Source organism: Cebus imitator, unplaced genomic scaffold, assembly GCF_001604975.1.
Source record: "Cebus imitator isolate Cc_AM_T3 unplaced genomic scaffold, Cebus_imitator-1.0 Scaffold524, whole genome shotgun sequence".
NCBI classification, from domain to species: domain Eukaryota; kingdom Metazoa; phylum Chordata; class Mammalia; order Primates; family Cebidae; genus Cebus; species Cebus imitator.
Genome location: NW_016107839.1, coordinates 148,318 through 165,527, shown reverse-complemented (window position 1 = coordinate 165,527; position 17,210 = coordinate 148,318). Strand labels below are relative to the sequence as shown.

Genomic DNA, 17,210 nt, shown 5'->3' with positions numbered 1-17,210 from the left:
CGGGGTTTCACCGTGTTGACCAGGATGGTCTCGATCTCTTGACCTCGTGATCCACCCGCCTCGGCCTCCCAAAGTGCTGGGATTACAGGCGTGAGCCACCGCGCCCGGCTGAGTTTTGTTTCTTAAGATGTGTGGGTCAACGTCTTTCATTCATTTTGGAAAATTCTTGGCTATCGCCTCTTCAGCGGTACCTTGAATCTCATTCTGTCTTGTCTCCTTCTGGGACTGCACGTGTTTACACATACGCTATACCCTTTGACTTGATCACATCATTCTGTTCTGTTTTTCCATTGTTTTCACTCTTGTGCTTCACCTTGGGTATTTTTCTTTTGTTTTAGACGGAGTTTCGCTCTTGTTGCCCAGGCTGGAGAGCATGGGTACGATCTCGGCACACTGCCCCGCCTCCCCCGTTCCAACGATTCTCCTGCCTCAGCCTCCTGAGTAGCTGGGACTGCAGGCGCCCGCCACCACGCCTGGCTCATGTTTCTATTTTTTTGTAGAGACAGGGTTTCGCCGTATTGGCCAGGATGGTGTCGATCTTCTGACCTCATGATCTGCCCACCTTGTTCTCCCAAAGTGCTGGGATGACAGGTGTGAGCCACCGCGCCCGCCCTGTAAGTTTGGAATGGATGCTGGATGTTGTGAATGACAGGTGGTGGGAGCTCATGCGGGTGTGGTCTTCACAGGGCTGTGTTTTCTTTGGGCCAGGGCCAGAGTAGCAGCAGCCCACAGCGACCCTAGCAGAGTTTTGTCTGTGGAGTGGTCGAGGGCTTGCTTCAGCTCTGTCCTCCCCAGGGGCGCTGCCCTAGCTGCTGGTGTATGGCCCTGCTGGTGTCTTAATTAGGAACCCAGGGTGTTTCCTTTCAATGTGTTTTTGTAGAGATGAGGTCTCGCTGTGTTGCCCAGGCTGGTCTTGAACTCCTGGCCCCAAGCAGTCCTGCCTCAAGCCCGAAAAGTGCTGGAGTTGCCCGTGTGAGCCACCATGCCCGGCCCCAGGTGTTCAAGGCCCCCGCCTCCACAGGGCTCCATCTCCACGGCCTGCTCCCGGCACCACAGGCGGTGCAAATCCGCTCAGTCTTCGGGAGCTACTGTTTGCTGGGGGTTTTTTTGTTGTTTTTTTTACAGAATCTTGGTCTGTCGCTCTGGCTGGAGTTCAGTGGCACAATCTCGGCTCACTGCAACTTCCACCTCTCAGGTTCAAGCGATTCTCCTGCCTCAGCCTCCTAAGTAGCTGGGATTATAGACATGTGCCACCATGCCTGGCTAATTTTTGTATCTTTAGTAGAGACGGGATTTCACCATGTTGGTCAGGCTGGTCTTGAACTCCTGACCTCAGGTGATGCGCCTTCCTCAGCCTCCCAAGGAGCTGGGGTTTACAGGTGTCAGCCGCCGTGCATGGCCTTGCTGTGAGGTTTCCTGATGTCTTGCCCTGCACGTGTGCACCTGAGGATGCAGCTGATAGCGTGGGTCTTTATGTTGGTGCCATCAAGGCCAGACTGACACTCCCTACTTCCTCTCCATCCCTCATGTCCGTGGTCCGCAGCAGCCAGCAGGACCTCCCCACAAACTTCCACTGTTTGGGTTTGGGGCGGGGGAGTGCTGAGTCAGGGTCTTGCTGTTGCCCAGGTGGGAGGGCAGTGGTGCTGTCACCACATTGTCGATCTCCCGGGCTTACCTGCGGGTTAAGGAGGGGGGTCTCACGGCACTGGCAGACCAGACTCGGGGCTCAGGACGTCCTCAGCCCACTGTGGCCCCCACGGCAGGCCGGAGAGTGAAGGGGAGCCAAGCAGCATGCACACAAGCCAGGTGCGTTTGTTTATTTAAAAAAATCATCTGGGGACGTGGTCTGAGGAGGACACCCACCCCCCATGGCTTTGGGGAGGAGGCAGGTTCCAGGAGTCACAGGGCAGAAACACGCAGGGGTTTGTGGGGGCATGGCCTGGGGTGGGGAGAGCATGTCCCCAGGACCTGGGGGGGCTCCCTCGGCACCTGGCAGGTTGGGGCAATGGTATGTACAGGCGAGCAGTGGCTCTGGACACAGTGGGGCCGGCCAGGGCCCCATCCTGCAGCAGGGGAGCTCTGGGGCACAGGGTCTGGGTCCCGCTTGGGGCCCTGTCCAGGGAGGCTGGACAGAGGTGGCCCCGGGCTGCGCCCATCAGGTGGATGAGGATGGGAGCCGCAAACTACTGCCCACCTGGGCCAGGGCTCAGCCGGCAGGGGCCACCCCACCCTGAAGCCTCTCAGAACTCAGGCCAGCTCCAGGCAGTGGCATCGCCCTGCAGGCTGGGGTCGGGTGGCCCTGGGCGCATGGACAGGTGGGGCCCCAGTGTCCCCAGGAACAGAGAGGAACAAAATGAATGCCAGGTCTGGAACCTGTGGCTCTAGGAGCGGCGCCACCCAAGTTGCCGGCCCCCAGCAGGGAAACGGGAATCGCAGATGCATTGTAATGTGCAGTGAAGGGAATCGGGGAAGGCCTGCCGCACAGCGCGGTCAGGCGACTTGGGCAGGTGCCCTGAGCTGCAGGCCCGTGGGGCCTGGCCCAGGCCGGCCCTGTCCCCAGTCCTGAGGGATTGTCTCCACAGGGCCTGGCCACTGGCCGCGCCGCCTCCCCGGCTGCCCTGACAGCAGCTGCACTCATTGTGGTGAACACAGGGAAGCCCCTTCCTGATGCTGAGAAAGGTGGCGTGGAGTGGACAGTGGCCGGGGGGACACGGGGCTCTGCCCCACGCAGGGCGGCCCAGCAGCGGCTGAGCCCTGGGGCCGAAGCTGCCCCCGTGGAGGAAGGACCGTGTGGGCGGCCTAGGTGTAGAAGATGACCTCGGGGATCTGGCCGTCCTCCACGGACGTCCCATTGTTGTTCCCGGCCGCGTAGCAGAAGGTGAAGCATGTCTTGGCGCCAGTGGTGGGCGACTCGTGTGTCACCTTACGCAGGCCTTTGGTGCCGTAGTGGGAGTCCGGGCCCTGTGGGGGGTGGGGGTACACTGAGCTCAAGGACCACCCAGCTGGGCTGCCCCAGATGTGGACAGGGCAAGGCCCCAACTAGGCCAGGGCAGCTGCCTCTGGAGGGTGTCTGCTGTGCCCCACCCCGAGGCACACCTTGAGCGTGGCGCAGGCCGTGTAGTTCACGTTGGGCAGCACTTCCACCGGCTCCTTAAACATGACTCGGAAGGTGCTGGCCGAGCCGTCGCAGCTGAAGCCCGTGTCGTTCTGGCCCAGGACAGTGTTGCTGTCCGTGTGGATGATCTGGGGGACGGGGAGGCTCAGGCCTGGGAGCACCGGCAGGGACCCCACAAGGCCCAGCCCACCTGCCCGGGGTGGGCAGCGCAGGGACCAGGGCTGGGGGTCGGCCAGGGTTCCACGGAGGATGGGGGAGTACATGGGGGGGAGTGGGGCCTGGGGCTGTGGGGCAAGGCCTGAGGCTGGTACCTGGATGTTCACTTGGTAGTCGGTAGGCCCATGGATGGATCCATACAGCCCAAACCCCACCACGAAGATACGCTTGTTGACTGAGAACCTGCGTGGCAGATAACGAGACCATGTGGACATCCAGAGACAGTCCTGGGGGAGCTGGCGCCAGCCCACCACTGCACCCCCATCATCCCCGAGTCCTCCCACTCCCATGCCCAGCCTCCCCCACAATGCCAGGCCCCTATCATCCCTGAGTCCTCCCATGCCCAGCCTCCCTCCCAGGCCAGGCCCCCATCATCCCTGAGTCCTCCCAGCCCCATGCCCAGCCTCCCCCGCAGTGCCAGGCCCCTATCAATCATCCCTGAGTCCTCCCATGCCCAGCCTCCCTCCCAGGCCAGACCCCCATCATCTCTGAGTCCTCCCACCCCAGGCCCCCATCATCCCCGAGTCCTCCCACTCCCAAGCCCAGCCTCCCCGCCAGTGCCAGGCCCCTATCATCCCTGAGTCCTCCCAGCCCCATGCCCAGCCTCCCCCGCAATGCCAGGCCCCCATCATTCCTGAGTCCTCCCTTGCCCAGCCTCCCTCCCAGGCCAGGCCCCCATCATCCCTGAGTCCTCCCAGCCCCATGCCCAGCCTCCCCCGCAATGCCAAGTCCCATCATCCCCAAGTCCTCCCACCCCAGGCCCAGCCTCCCCCGCAATGCCAGGCCCATCATCCCTGAGTCCTCCCAGCCCCAGCCTCCCCCACAATGCCAGGCCACCATCATCCCTGAGTGCTCCCACCCCAGGCCCAGCCTCCCCCGCAGTACCAGGCCCCCATCATTCCTGAGTCCTCCCTTGCCCAGCCTCCCTCCCAGTCTAGGCCCCCATCATCCCTGAGTCCTCCCACCCCAGGCCCAGCCTCCCCCGCAATGCCAGGCCCATCATTCCTGAGTCCTCCCAGCCCCAGGCCCAGCCTCCCTCACAATGCCAGGCCCCCATCATCCCTTGAGTCCTCCCAGCCCCAGGCCCAGCCTCCCCCACAATGCCAGGCCCCCATCATCCCTTGAGTCCTCCCAGCCCCAGGCCCAGCCTCCCCCGCAGTGCCAGGCCCCTATTATCCCTGAGTCCTCCCATGCCCAGCCTCCCTCCCAGGCCAGGCCCCCATCATCCCTGAGTCCTCCCACCCCAGGCCCAGTCTCCCCCCCCCAATGCCAGGCCCCATCATCCCCAAGTCCTCCCACCCCAGGCCCAGCCTCCCCCTCAATGCCAAGCCCCATCATCCCTGAGTCCTTCCACCCCAGGCCCAGCCTCCCCCTCAATGCCAGCCCCGTCGTCCCCGAGTCCCCCCACACTGGACCCCGAGCCCCACCTGATGCGGTCGCTGGTCCCACTGTAGCCCCAGCGGCTCTCCACCTGCTGGAAACGGTTGATGCTGCACTCCTTCCCGCGCAGGCAGCAGCGCGGCCGGTCGATGAACTCCACTCGCGGCTTAGGGTTGACGGTGAAGTGCAGGAAAAGGCTGACCACCTCGCGGTCCACCAAAATGCCTGACTGTGCAGGGCCTGTGGCACAGGGACGGTGTGGGGGGGAGGGTCGGGCTGCGCCCCAGACCCCAAATGCGCAGGAGGACACGATCCTTCCCCCTAAGATGTCCGTGTCCGACTTCCAAGGTGCAGAGACCCAGGCAGCCCCCCTGGGGAAACTGCCACCAGCTGTGGCCCCGCTGAGTCCTCCCGGGCTTTCGGGGAGGGGTCCCAGGGCACAGACCAGAGGCTGACAGATACGCTCACTCAGGGGCGAAGTCTCGGGTCTGGCCCTGCTGCAGGAAATGCCTGTCACTGCACGGTGGGTGTGGGGGTCCCCACTACCTGTTTCCTAAGGGCCATCAGCCAGGAGGGGCACTGTACCTCTGCACCAGGCCTGCACCTCCCAGGCCACAGCCCCAGCTTCTAGAAGTGGCCCAGGGCTTCCTCTCCACAGTAGGCCCTGAGCACCCACTTCCCAAAGCACGCACACCCCAGGGGCGATGGCCAGCTCGCCAGGTGTGAGTGAGCACGCCCAGCCAACAACTGCAGTTTTCAAAAGGATGTATCTGGCCAGGTGTGGTCGCTCACGCCTGTAATCCCAGCACTTGAGGAGGGTGAGGTGGGAGGATGGCTGGAGCCCAGTTCGTGACCAGCCCAAGCAAGACACTCTCCCTACAAAAATACAAACATAAGCCGGCAGTGGTGGCGCCTGTAGTCCCTGCTAGGGTGTGACGCAGGAGGGTCCCTTGAGCCCAGGAGGTCGAGGCTGCAGTGAGCTGTGACTGCACCACTGCACTCCAGCCTGGGCCACGGAGACCCTGTTGATAAATCTGGTGACCTCAGCCAGGGGACAGCAGAGGCTGTGTGGACCTCGGAAAGAACAGACAGTGAGTGCATCGGCCACAGGACTGTCTCCCAGCCCCTTCTGGAACTTTCCAGGCCTGTTTTCCTCCAGAGCTGGATGGCCCCAGGAAGGGAACAGCCACATGAGGGCAGGAGCCATCGTTAGGGCTGTCCCTGTCACGCTGGAGCCCAGGCCCTGCAGCAGGGGACCTCGAGGTCCACCCATGGGTGCACCACAGCTGCCCTAGCCATGCCGGAGCCTTCATGGGCTCATCTCGGACACTGGCACCTGAACCGGCAGGTGGCACGAGCAGGGGAGTCCCTTCCCTCCTGGGCAGAAGCCGCCAAAACACAGCTGGACAGACACGGAGGCAGGGCGCTGGCAGTGCACACAGCGGGGACACAGCCGGGCCGGGGCTAACAGATGGCCCTGTGGACGCCCACACAAGTCAGGTTTCTTCCCATCACTATACTCTCAGGCATCTGCCAGGTTTTCTGCAGCTAACTCGGAGGCTGCTCTCCTGGGCACCAAGGAGCCTGTCTGTGTTCCCAGCAGGGCCACCAGGTGTCACTGCTCTCCCAAGCCCGCCCGTGGGCCCCTGAGCTCTGTTACCTGCAGCGAACTCCTCGATGGTCATCAGTGGAAAGCGGATGAGGCCCAAGGCCTTGCCCAGAACCTTCCGCCGGTTCTCGGGCGTCACCTGCAGCTGCTGCCGCTGACACTCGGCCTCAGACCAGCGGACAACGGCGTTGAACAGCCGCACTTCACGGATGCCCAGAGTGTCGCGCTCCAGGACGGCCACCAGCGTGTCTGCGGGGTGGGGAAGGGGCTGTGTGAACAGGACGCGCGCGTGCCCACCCTGCAGGAGGCAGGGAGACTGACAAGAACCAGCAGTTGCAGCTGCACCGGCAACTGCGGCCTATGGCCCAAACCCGGCCCTGTAATTGTATGTGTAAATAAAGCTTTATCGACACATGACCACACCCCTTCAGTTTCCTAGGCTGTGGTGGTTTTTAAGCCCCAAGGACGGAGCTGAGTAGCTCTGACGAAAGCTGTTCAGCAACAAAGTCAAAACCATGGACCATCAGAGGACGAGATGGTCACCACCAGCTGGGATGGTGGCATCTGGTCTGCGGCCTTCCAGCCAAGCCCTCCTGCCAAGGCCCCAGCTCCCGCCCCGCTGCAAGTGGTGAGGACCCAGCTCACCTGGGCAGCTCCCCCAGGGGCCCCCAGGCCAAAAGCTCCCCAGACCCCCCCCCCGCCGAGGCCCGGCTGGGATCCCCACACCCAGGCTCCTGGGCCCTTACCCAGGTCGATGTCAGTGAAGCCCTCCGCGGTGATGGCGTCCGCAGTGTTTTTGTCTATGTTCTCCAGGCACAGGCTGGCCAGCTGTGGCTCATCGAACAATCTCGCCTGGCAGGAGACATCGAGTGGGGGGTTGGGGGGCATCAGCACCCAGCCCGCAGCAGATCCCCCACGCAGAGCCGGCTCCAACACAGCCCTGATCGCCGCGCCTTCCTGAGCATGGCCAGGAGCCACCCGTGGCTCAGCCACCAAGCTGGCCCTGCCGTGGGCCCAGGCCTCCTGTGACCACTGACTGGGGGGGGAGAGTCTGGGAGTTCCCTCTCAGGACCTCAGAGGTCAAGGAAGGAAGAAACAGACACCCAGGTCCCTGCTGCTTTAGGCAAAAGGGACACTGTCGCTGCTCTTGGGGAGCAGCAGGCCCGGAACCCTGAATGACAGGAGGTAAGGTGGCTGGGGTCAACCCAGTAAAGCTCCCAGACTACAAGACGACTCCTGACAGGTGAGGAAGCTGGATGTCACCTGTGCTCTAGGGAAACTGAGGCTTCGTTGATGGAAAGTGCTGGGTCCTGGGCCGGCCTTTCTGCAGGCCTCACCCTGAAGACGTCTCTCAAGTGGGCTGGAGGTGGTCTTAGGGGCAGGGAGGCAGAGGGAGCCACAAGATGGACCCAGGGGATTGAGCTGCGGCGTCCTCTCAGGTCAGGCGGGAGCCTCTATGCCAAGGTGGCTACAGATGACCCCAACAAGAAACCCCTCCCTCTGGGGGTCCGGGATCCCCTGCATCTGACCTGCCGGGATGGAGAGGGAGAAGGTTCCGGGTCCTTTACAGGGTTCTGGACCCCCAAAGCCCATGAAAGGACCAGCACCACTGTACCCTCTGGGTGCCCCCAACCCCCGACCAGGAGCTCAGGGCTCCCACGGGCTGCCACATGTCCTGGCCCCACGCCCTCCTCTCAGCATCCCTGGCCAGCATGACCTCCCCAGACTGCAGAGCCCAACTGGGGTCCCCTGAGACTCCCGGCCATACATACTCTGTCTACCTGACACTTCCTCAGAGAAGGAAAATTCTTTTTTTTTTTTTTTTTTAATAATTTTACTTTTTTTTTAGCCGGACGTGGTGGCAGGCGCCTGTAATCCCAGCTACTCAGGAAACTGAGGCAGGAGAATCGCTTGAACCCTGGAGGCGGAGGTTGCAGTGAGCCGAGATGGTGCCATTGCACTCCAGCCTGGGCAATAAGAGAAACTCCGTCTCAAAAAAAAAAATTATTTTACCTTTTTTTAGAGACAGCATCTCACTCTGTCACCAGGCTGGAAAGCAGTGGCGTGATCTCCGCTCACTGAAGCCTCAGCCCCCTGGGTTCAGGCAGTCCCCCTGCTTCAGTCCCCCAAGTAGCTGGGATGACAGGCACGAACCACCGTGCTGGCTAATGTATGATTTTTTTTTTTTTTTTTTTTAGTGGAGACAGGGTTTCACCACGTTGGCCAGGCTGGTCTTGAATGCCTGACGTCTGATGATCTGTCTGCCTCAGCCTCCCAAAGTGCTGGGATTACAAGCATGAACCACCATGTCCGGTCTGAGGTTTTTTACATTTTTTTGTAGAAAAAAAGGGTCTCCCTATGTTGCCCAGGCTGGTCTAAAACTCCTGGCCTCAAGTGATCCTCCCCAAGTGCTGTGGCCCTTTCCAGGGTTAGCCGTTGGAAAGGACCCCAAAAATTACTGGCAGGACATTAGCCTATGTGCCATGCCAATAATAAAAGTATCACAGAAAAGTCCAAAACATTTTTTTAGGACAGAGTCTCAGTCACCTAGGCTGGAGTACAATGGTGAAATCTCAGCTCACTGCAAGCTCCACCTCCTAGGTTCGAGCGATTCTCCTGCCTCAGCCTCCCAAGTAGCTGGAATTACAGGTGCCTGCCACTATGCCCAGCTACTTTCTGTACTTTTAGTAGAGACGAGGTTTCACCATGTTGGCCAGGCTGGTCTCCAACCCCTGACCTTATGATTCACCCACCTCGGCCTCCCAAAGTGCTGGGATTACAAGCGTGAGCCTCCGCGCCTGGCCCAGTTTATTTTATTTATTTATTTTTTTTTGCTGTGGAGTCTTGCTCTGTTGCCCAGGCTGGAGTGCAGCAGCACGATCTCAGCTCACCGCAACCTCTGCCTTCCAGGTTCAAGCAATTCTCTTGCTTCAGCCTCCCTAGTAGCTGGGAATTCAGGCACCCTCCACCATGCCCGGCTAAATTTTGTATTTTTAGTAAAGACAGGATTTCACTACGTTAGCCAGGCTGGTCTCGAACTCTGTGACCTCTGGTGATCTGCCCTCCCAATGTGCTGGGATTACAGGCGTGAGGCACCGCACCCAGCCAAAACATTTTACTACCTCGCAGGATCCGGCTGCTTCCTGGCCCCGCCCCTGCCCCGCCCCCAGCCTTGGTCCCGCCCTAGGCCCCNGCTTGGCCCCGCCCCAGCCTGACCTGGCCCCGCCTCGTGCCCGGCCCCGCCCCCTGCCCCACCCACCTGGGTGAGCAGCATGAAGGCGTTGTCTGCTCGCAGGTTCTTCTTCAGGAACTCCACGCAGTGGGCCTCGAGCGCCGGCACCGCGTACTTTTTGGCGGTGTATAGCGTGGTCATCACTGTCTCCGGGCCGATCTGCACCTCGTCCGAGTAGAGAAACCTGCAGTGACAACGCAGGGGCCATGGGATGGGACCGCCATGACCGGACCCAGGGGAGAGCGTCAGGGGACCTCTCAGACCATCGGCCCCAGCCGCCTGTCCCCAAGCCGGCAGGGTCCAAACACTCCACGTCAGCTACCCCGAGGAACCTTCCAGAATTAGCCCGTCGGTTGACCTCTGACCTAGGGACACGACTTGGCAATGCGGTCACCCATGAAAACGAGCAAGAGGCTGAACCCGTCTACAGCACACACCCGGAAGCGTCTACACTGCCAGCCTTGTCCTGCCCGGGATGCCCCAGGAAAAGTCACTGGGGGCTGGGTGTCTCCTCCTTGGATACCTTTTCCATGAGAAACTCTTGGTTCCACACCTCAGGCCCCACCAAAAACCTCAACCACTTCTGGGTGGATCACAGAACCCAACATGCCAGCTAGGATCATGGATAATCGTGGACGTTATTACCACCTGCTACGGAGTGGTCCACACCATACAGAATACGGATCAGAAGTTGGGCTCATCAAAAACAGAAGCACAGGCCAGGTGCAGTGACTCATGCCTGTAATCCCAACACTTTGGGAAGCAGAGGCGGGCGGATCACGAGGTCAGGAGATCGAGACCATCCTGGCCAACATGGTGAAACCCCGTCTCTACTAAAAAAACAAAAAAAATTAGCTGGGCGTGGTGGTGCGTGCTTGCAGTCCGAGCTACTCGGGAGGCTAAGGCAGGACAACTGATTGAAACTGGAAAACCGAAGTTGCCGTGAGTCAGAATCGTGCCACTGCACTCCAGCCTGGTGATAGAGCAAGACTCTCTCAAAAACAAAAAAAAATAGAAGGACAGGCCGGGCGCGGTGGCTCACACGTGTAATCCCAGCACTTTGGGAGGCAGAGGTGGGTGGATCACGAGGTCAAAAGAATGAGACCAGCCTGGCCAACATGGTGAAACCCTGTCAATACTAAAAATATAAAAATTAGGCCAGGTGCAGTGGCTCACACCTGTAATCCCAGCACTTTGGGAGGCCGAGGCGGGCGGATCACAGGTCAAGAGATCAAGTCCATCCTGGCCAACATGGTGAAACCCCATCTCTACTAAAAAAAAATACAAAAATTTTTTTGTGGCGCACGCCTGTAGTCCCAGCTACTCAGGAGGCTGAGGCAGGAGAATTGCTTGAACCTGGGAGGCGGAGGTTGCAGTGAGCTGAGATCACGCCACTGCACTCCACCCTGGCACCTGGTGACAGAGCAAGACTCTGTCTCAAAAAAAATAATCATATATATATATATAAAATTAGCCCGGCATGGTGGTGGGCACCTATAATCCCAGCTACTCGGGAGGCTGAGGCAGCAGAATCACTTGAACTTGGGAGGTGGAGGCTGCAGTGAGCCAAGATCACGCCACTCACTGCACCGCAGCCTGGCGAGGCTCTGTCTCAAAAAAAAAAAAAAAAAAAAGAGTTGAAGTGAGGTGAGAGCTGAATCGGTCAGTGAGACAGAAATGAGGAAGCTGAAAACGACCGCGCCCAGCCTCTTCCCCAGATGAAGCCGCGGCTCTCCTCATGCGCTCTGCAGAGGGTCCAAGGGGCGCCTTCTGTGCTAGCCTGTGTTTCTCAAGTTTTCTGATTGTAACAGGGCAGAGGTTTCCCCCAGGGCGGTCCTGCCCCCCAAGGGGACACTGGGTGATGTCCGGGGACGTCTGTGGCTGCCAGGACTGGGGGTGCTCACGGCCCGGAGGGCGTACAGGCCAGGAATGCTGCTCAGCACCCTGCAATGCCCAGGACAGCCCACCCCAGAGAACGATCCAGTCCCAGTGTCCACAGGGCCGAGATAAGATCTCTAGTGACTTATGTGCAGAAAAATATCAAGCCTGCTCCCTGCTCACACCAGACACCAGGATAAACTCCCAATGGTGTGGACACATAAACCAGGGGACCCCAGCTCCTGGGACTCACCTCTTCTCTCTCTACCCACTCAGGGTGTGGATTTCAATGTGTGCAGCCTCCTGGGACCTCAGCAGCGCAGAGGATCATGGGAGGCAGAGTCTCTTGGGGGTTCGTGGAAGCCCTAACCCACGGGGGGGCGGATCTCATATGTGGGATATGTGGGACAGTCTGGCCCCCCGAGGACACTGGGCAATGTCTGGGGACAATTGCGGTTGTCATAACTTAGGGAGCTCCTGACATGGAGTGGGTGGGGGCCAGGGACGCTGCTGCTCAGTGCCCAGGACGGCCCACCCCAGAGAACGATCAGACCCCAAGCATCGACACTGCCCAGGAGGGAGCCCTGAAATGTGACGGTGCGGACACTCATGGGGACGCCGGCTTAGCCATGTTACCCAGGCTGGTCTCAAACTGCTAGGCTCAAGCAATCCTCCCTCCTTCAGTCTTCCGAAGTGCTGGAATGACGGGCGTGAGCCCTCACACCTCGCGATATTGTCAGTGCTTTGCATCTAGAGCCAGGAGAGGGACTGCTAGTCCCATGGAGATTCTGTGCTGAGCCTTTTGAGGAACTCCCAGACTCCCTCCCATAGCGGTTACAGCCCACCGGGACCAGCTCCTATCCCGCCACCGCCTCACCAACACTTGTTACTTAACGTTACAGAGACCTGGTCTCGCCCCATCACCCAGAATGGAGTGCAGTGGTGTGATCACAGTTCACTGCAGCCTCAAGCTGCCAGGCTCAAGTGATCCTCCTCCCTCAGCCTCCCAAGTAGCTGGGACTACAGGTGTGTGCGAACACACCTGGCTAATTTTTTTTTTTTTTACTTTTAGTAGAGATGGGGCCAGGCACGGTGGTTCGTGCCTGTAATCCCAATACTTTGGAGGCTGAGGCGGGTGGAGGTCGGGAGTTCGAGACCAGCCTGACCAACATGGTGAAACACCGTCTCTACTAAAAATACAAAAATGGGCCAGGCATGGTGATGCACGTCTGTAATCCCAGCTACTCGGGAGGCTGAGGCAAGGAGAATCACTTGAACCCGGGAGGTGGAGGTTGCAGTGAGCTGAGATCGAGCCACTGCACTCCAGCCTGGGCAACAGAGTGAGACTCCGTGTCAATAAAATAATCAATTAAATCAGGTACCTCTGGAACCCCTCATGGTGCATGAACGTCCTAGAATTCCCCAGTGACCCAGGGCTCTGGGCAGCTGTCAGCTAGGGTCTGCGTTCTCTGAGGTCCCTCCCAGGGCTCGGGCCCCGGCAGGAAGCGTCCGGAAGCCTTACTTGAGCAGGGCGAGGAAGGCAGCAGGTTCCACGTCGGGCAGCTCTATCTCCGTGGACGTCGTGGCCATTCCCCCGTTGAACATGGCATCAAAGACGGCGCTGCCCACGGCCAGCACAAACCTGGCGTGAAAGAGAGGCGCTCCTGGTTAACCCCATGACTGCCACCCGACAGCGGGGAGGGCCTGGCCGGTGTCCAGGGTGACCGTTCCAGCAGGGCTTCCCCCCAGCCCCCAGCAGGCGTGTGCCGGGGCCTCAGATGTCAGAGGTTTCTGGAAGGGGCCTGGGACAGCAGCAGGGCGACACAGATGGGCCAGGTGGGGCTGGGGCCATGCCCTGCGATTCACAGGGCCTCACCGTCCTCTGTCCTTCAAGGCGTCAGGCACGCACTCATTCACTCAGTCCCACATGCATGCATTCATTCATTCATATTCATTCATTCATGCACATGCTCTCATGCATCATCCACACATGCATTCACTGACTCATTCATCCCATGGGCATGCACGCACTCTCTCGTTCCCTTACTCTCATTCATTCATCGAACACTCACTCGCTCATTCACTCATGCATTCCTATACATAAATGTATCCACTCGTTCCCACAGGCACTGCTCACTCATTCATTCAGTCTCCTTCACTCACTCACGCACGCATCCACTCTCCATCGCTGTCCTGCTCACGCACTCCCTCACCGGCACACGCTTCCCCAGGGAGTGAGCTACAGGCACAGGGCCTGGCCTCCCTGACGGAGACGGGCAAGGACGGAGTGGCCGCACAGCCCCCGTGAGCAAGGGAAGAGAGAGAGGAGCGTGGTCTTGCTGGGAACACAAGACCCAGGAAGCCCTGCAGGGTCGCCTGAGCCGGCCACGAGAGTGGGGAAGGGCATGGGGGCCCAGGGAACAGCAGGAGCATGGGAGGAGCACTGGGAGGCAGCAGGATGGCCCCAGCTGGGAGAGCGGAGGGTCTGCCAGGTGTGGAGCGCAGGCTGCCTGGGGGGCCCACCCAGCGCCTCTTGTCACAACAGGCCAGAGGGCGCGGTGGGTACAGAGGCTGCTGGTGCCTCCCCGGCCTCCGCCAGAGCTGGCTAAGAACCCACGTTTGGCCAGGCTTGTGTGGGGCGGGGAGAACTCCACGGCTCCCAGGCTCAGGATGCCACCCTGTGCTGTCCATGTGCAGTCCCCAGGGCCTGCCCCATGATGGCCTATCAGGGGGCTGAGACCACACACGGTGTGGGGGGTCATGGACACTTGGTGGGAGCACAGACACTCAGCTGCGGAGAGCACAGACACTTGGGGGGGTTCAGACACTTGACTGGGGGGGTTTCATACATGCTCGGCGGAAGGGGTGCCCACTCAGCGGGCGGGGTCCCAGACGCGGGGGTGGGGGGTTCCTGGACACTTGGCCTGCACACAGCACAGCACCTGCCCCAGACTTTGGGGTCCATGCGTCACCTCCTCCCCGCCCGTCCCTTCCAGAGCTCCCAGCACAGCAACGCTGGGCCTGCAAAACCTCCCCTGCGTGGAAGCCTCCAGGGCTGCAGGTGATCCCAGGCGGACCGCGCCTGCTTCTCACACCCACACACCCCCACTCCAGGCCTGGCCGGCTTCCTCCACACAGCTCCGGGAAAGCCCCCGCCTCCCGGGGAGAAGCTCCTCCAGCTCCTCCCACCACACGTGCCCCCGGACCCCGCAGGCCCTCAGCCCAGGTGGGGCAGCCCAGGGCTTCACTGCGCAGAGTCACGTCAGAAACCAAGGCAGTGGCTTCCACAGGATCCCCGACCACAGCGTCCACATCTGCCCCGAACTTGGAACTCGAGGCCCTGCATGAACAGGGCCTGTGCAGACACCGTGAGTCAGGATGAAGGCACCGGGGAAGGCGGGCCCTAGCCAGTGGCTGCGGTCCTTGGAAGAAGAAACAGGCTGGGCACGGTGTCACCCCAGCATTTGGGAGGCCAAGGAGGGAGGATCGATGGAACGCAGGAGTTTAAGCCCAGCCAGGGCAACAAAGCAAGACCCCATCTCTACAAAATTGGAAATCAGCCACACGTGGTGGTGAGCAACTGTACTTCCAGCTATGTGGGAGGCTGAGGCAGGAGGACTGCTTGAGCCCAGGTCAAGGCTTCAGTGAGCCAAGATTATGCCACTGCACTCCAGCCTGGGGGACAGAACAAAACCCTGTCTGGAAAAAAAAAAAAAGAAAAGCCAGGCTTGGTGGCTCATGCCTGTAATTCCAGCACTTTGGGAGGCCGAGGCGGGCGGATCGCCTGAGGTCAGGAGTTCGAGACCAGCCTGGCCAAAAGGGTGAAGCCCCGTCTCTACTAAAAATACAAAAATCATCCCTATAATCCCACCTACTCAGGAGGCTGAGGCAGGAGAATCGCTTGAACCTGGGAGGCAGAGGTTGCAGTGAGCTGAGATCGCACCACTGCACTCCAGCCTGGGTGACAGAGCCAGACTCCATCTCCAAAAAAAAAAAAGAAAAGAAAGAAACAGAGTGGGCAGCTGCAAGGAGATGCACACGGGGACTGGAGGGCATGGCCAGAGGCCAAGGACATCTGGAACCCCCAGAAGCTGGGAGGGGCAGGAGGAGCCTCCCTGGGGACTCCAGAGGGAGCGCCGCCCTGGGCTGCCTTGACCCACGCTCCTGGGCTCCCAGACTGGCAGAGGATGAACCCACTGAGCTGAGCCCCAGCGTGTGGGCGTTGTGACCGCCGCCCACCCGTCTGCCCTCCTGGCCGCGTCCTCGGGTGGGGTGGGGACCAGCCCTCGGGTCCCTGCACCGCCATCATCCACACCCAATTCCCTCCCACGCCACGTTCCAGAAATAGAGTGCCTGTGCGTGGGTCTTCTCTTTCTTAATTTAAAAACGCATCTTGGTCTCCTGTGGGGAGAACCTTTGACAAGGATTCAAAAGCAGAAAGCAGGAGGTGCTGAAGGGGGCCCGGCGTGGGCCGTCCGTGCATGGACTGGAATCACAGCCCCCACCCCGACATGGGCGCATCCCCAGGCAGCTCTGCCGGTCTCTAAGGCGGGGGACGCCTCCACCACCGAGCCCCTCCCTGAAGACCCCTCCCCTGCAGGGGCCTTCAGATCTGACCCCTGAGCACCACTACTGCCTCCTCTGCCCACATTGAGCCCGCAGCCCCACTTCTGGCCGGCCCCCCTTCACCTGTCTTTAACCCCTTGTTCCCCTTCCAAAATAATCGAGAACATCTGGCCACATAAAAACACCCACAACTGCTCACAGCAGCACCGTTCCCAACTCTGAACGGGGGGGAAACAGCCAGCATCCATCGACAGACACGGCATGGCCACCCGTGCGCCGGAATACCACCCAGCCACAACAGGCATGAGGTGGACGTGGTACACGGCGGGACACACCTTGAGGACATTGCGCCAATGAGAGAAACCACACACAGAAGGGCAAATCCCGTGTGATCCACTCCCCGGAGGTCCCCAAGTCCTCAGATTCACAAAGGCAGAAAGCAGGGTGGGGGCCGGGCGAGGTGGCTCACACCTGTAATCCCAGCACTTTGGGAGGCCAAGGCAGGCAGATCACCTGAGGTCAGGAGTTCAAGACCAGTCTGGCCAACATGGTGAAACCCCGTCTCTACTAAAAATACAAAAAATTAGCCGGCGTGGTGGCTCACACCTATAATCCCAGCTACTCAGAGGCTGAGGCAGAATTGCTTGAACCCGGGAGGCAGAGGTTGCAGTGAGCCGAGATCACGCCACTGCACTCCAACTTGGGCGACAGAGCGAGACGCTGTCTCAAAAAAAAAAAAAAAAAACCCTATGCAATGGAACCTCCATGAAAGGCTCTAACCACAGGGCTCAGAGCTTCCAAGGTGGTGGCCTCCTCCACAGGCGCTGGGTGGGTAGCCCGGTCCCAGCCCACAGAACACAGGTTCCAGTGCTCCAGCACCCTCTGAACCACTTTATCTGGCTGCAGGATGGCCTTTTATTTCAGATGGCCTCTGGCTCTGTCTCCAGGCTGGAGTGAGGTGGTGCGATCCTGGCTCACTGCAGCCTCCACTTCCCGGCTTCAAGCAATTCTCCTGCCTCAGCCTCCCAAGTAGGTGGGATTATAGGCACCCACTATCATGTCCAGCTAATTTTTGTATTTTTAGTAGAGACACGGTTTTAGCCGGGCGCGGTGGCTCAAGCCTGTAATCCCAGCACTTTGGGAGGCCGAGGCGGGTGGATCACGAGGTCAAGAGATCGAGACCATCCTGGTCAACATGGTGAAACCCCGTCTCT

At 60.0% G+C, this 17,210-nt stretch overlaps 1 protein-coding gene and 1 long non-coding RNA gene across 2 annotated transcripts; one reads left to right on the top strand and one right to left on the bottom strand.

Moving 5' to 3' along the window:
* Positions 1-1,803: 1,803 nt before the first annotated feature.
* On the bottom strand, positions 1,804-15,635 carry BTBD2 (BTB domain containing 2). The gene is made up of 9 exons (XM_017514496.2): positions 15,628-15,635; positions 12,953-13,094; positions 9,580-9,736; positions 7,067-7,172; positions 6,372-6,569; positions 4,759-4,951; positions 3,427-3,514; positions 3,097-3,243; positions 1,804-2,961 (listed from the first exon to the last, which is right to left on the bottom strand). Exons 2-9 carry the CDS (start codon positions 13,033-13,035, stop codon positions 2,800-2,802), a joined length of 1,134 nt encoding a protein of 377 aa, XP_017369985.1. The 5' UTR covers positions 13,036-13,094; positions 15,628-15,635; the 3' UTR covers positions 1,804-2,799.
* LOC108293179 lies at positions 4,950-6,742 on the top strand. Its single transcript, XR_001820580.2, has 2 exons — positions 4,950-6,059; positions 6,249-6,742. It is a non-coding gene; the product is annotated as an uncharacterized LOC108293179 (long non-coding RNA).
* Positions 15,636-17,210: the final 1,575 nt, after the last annotated feature.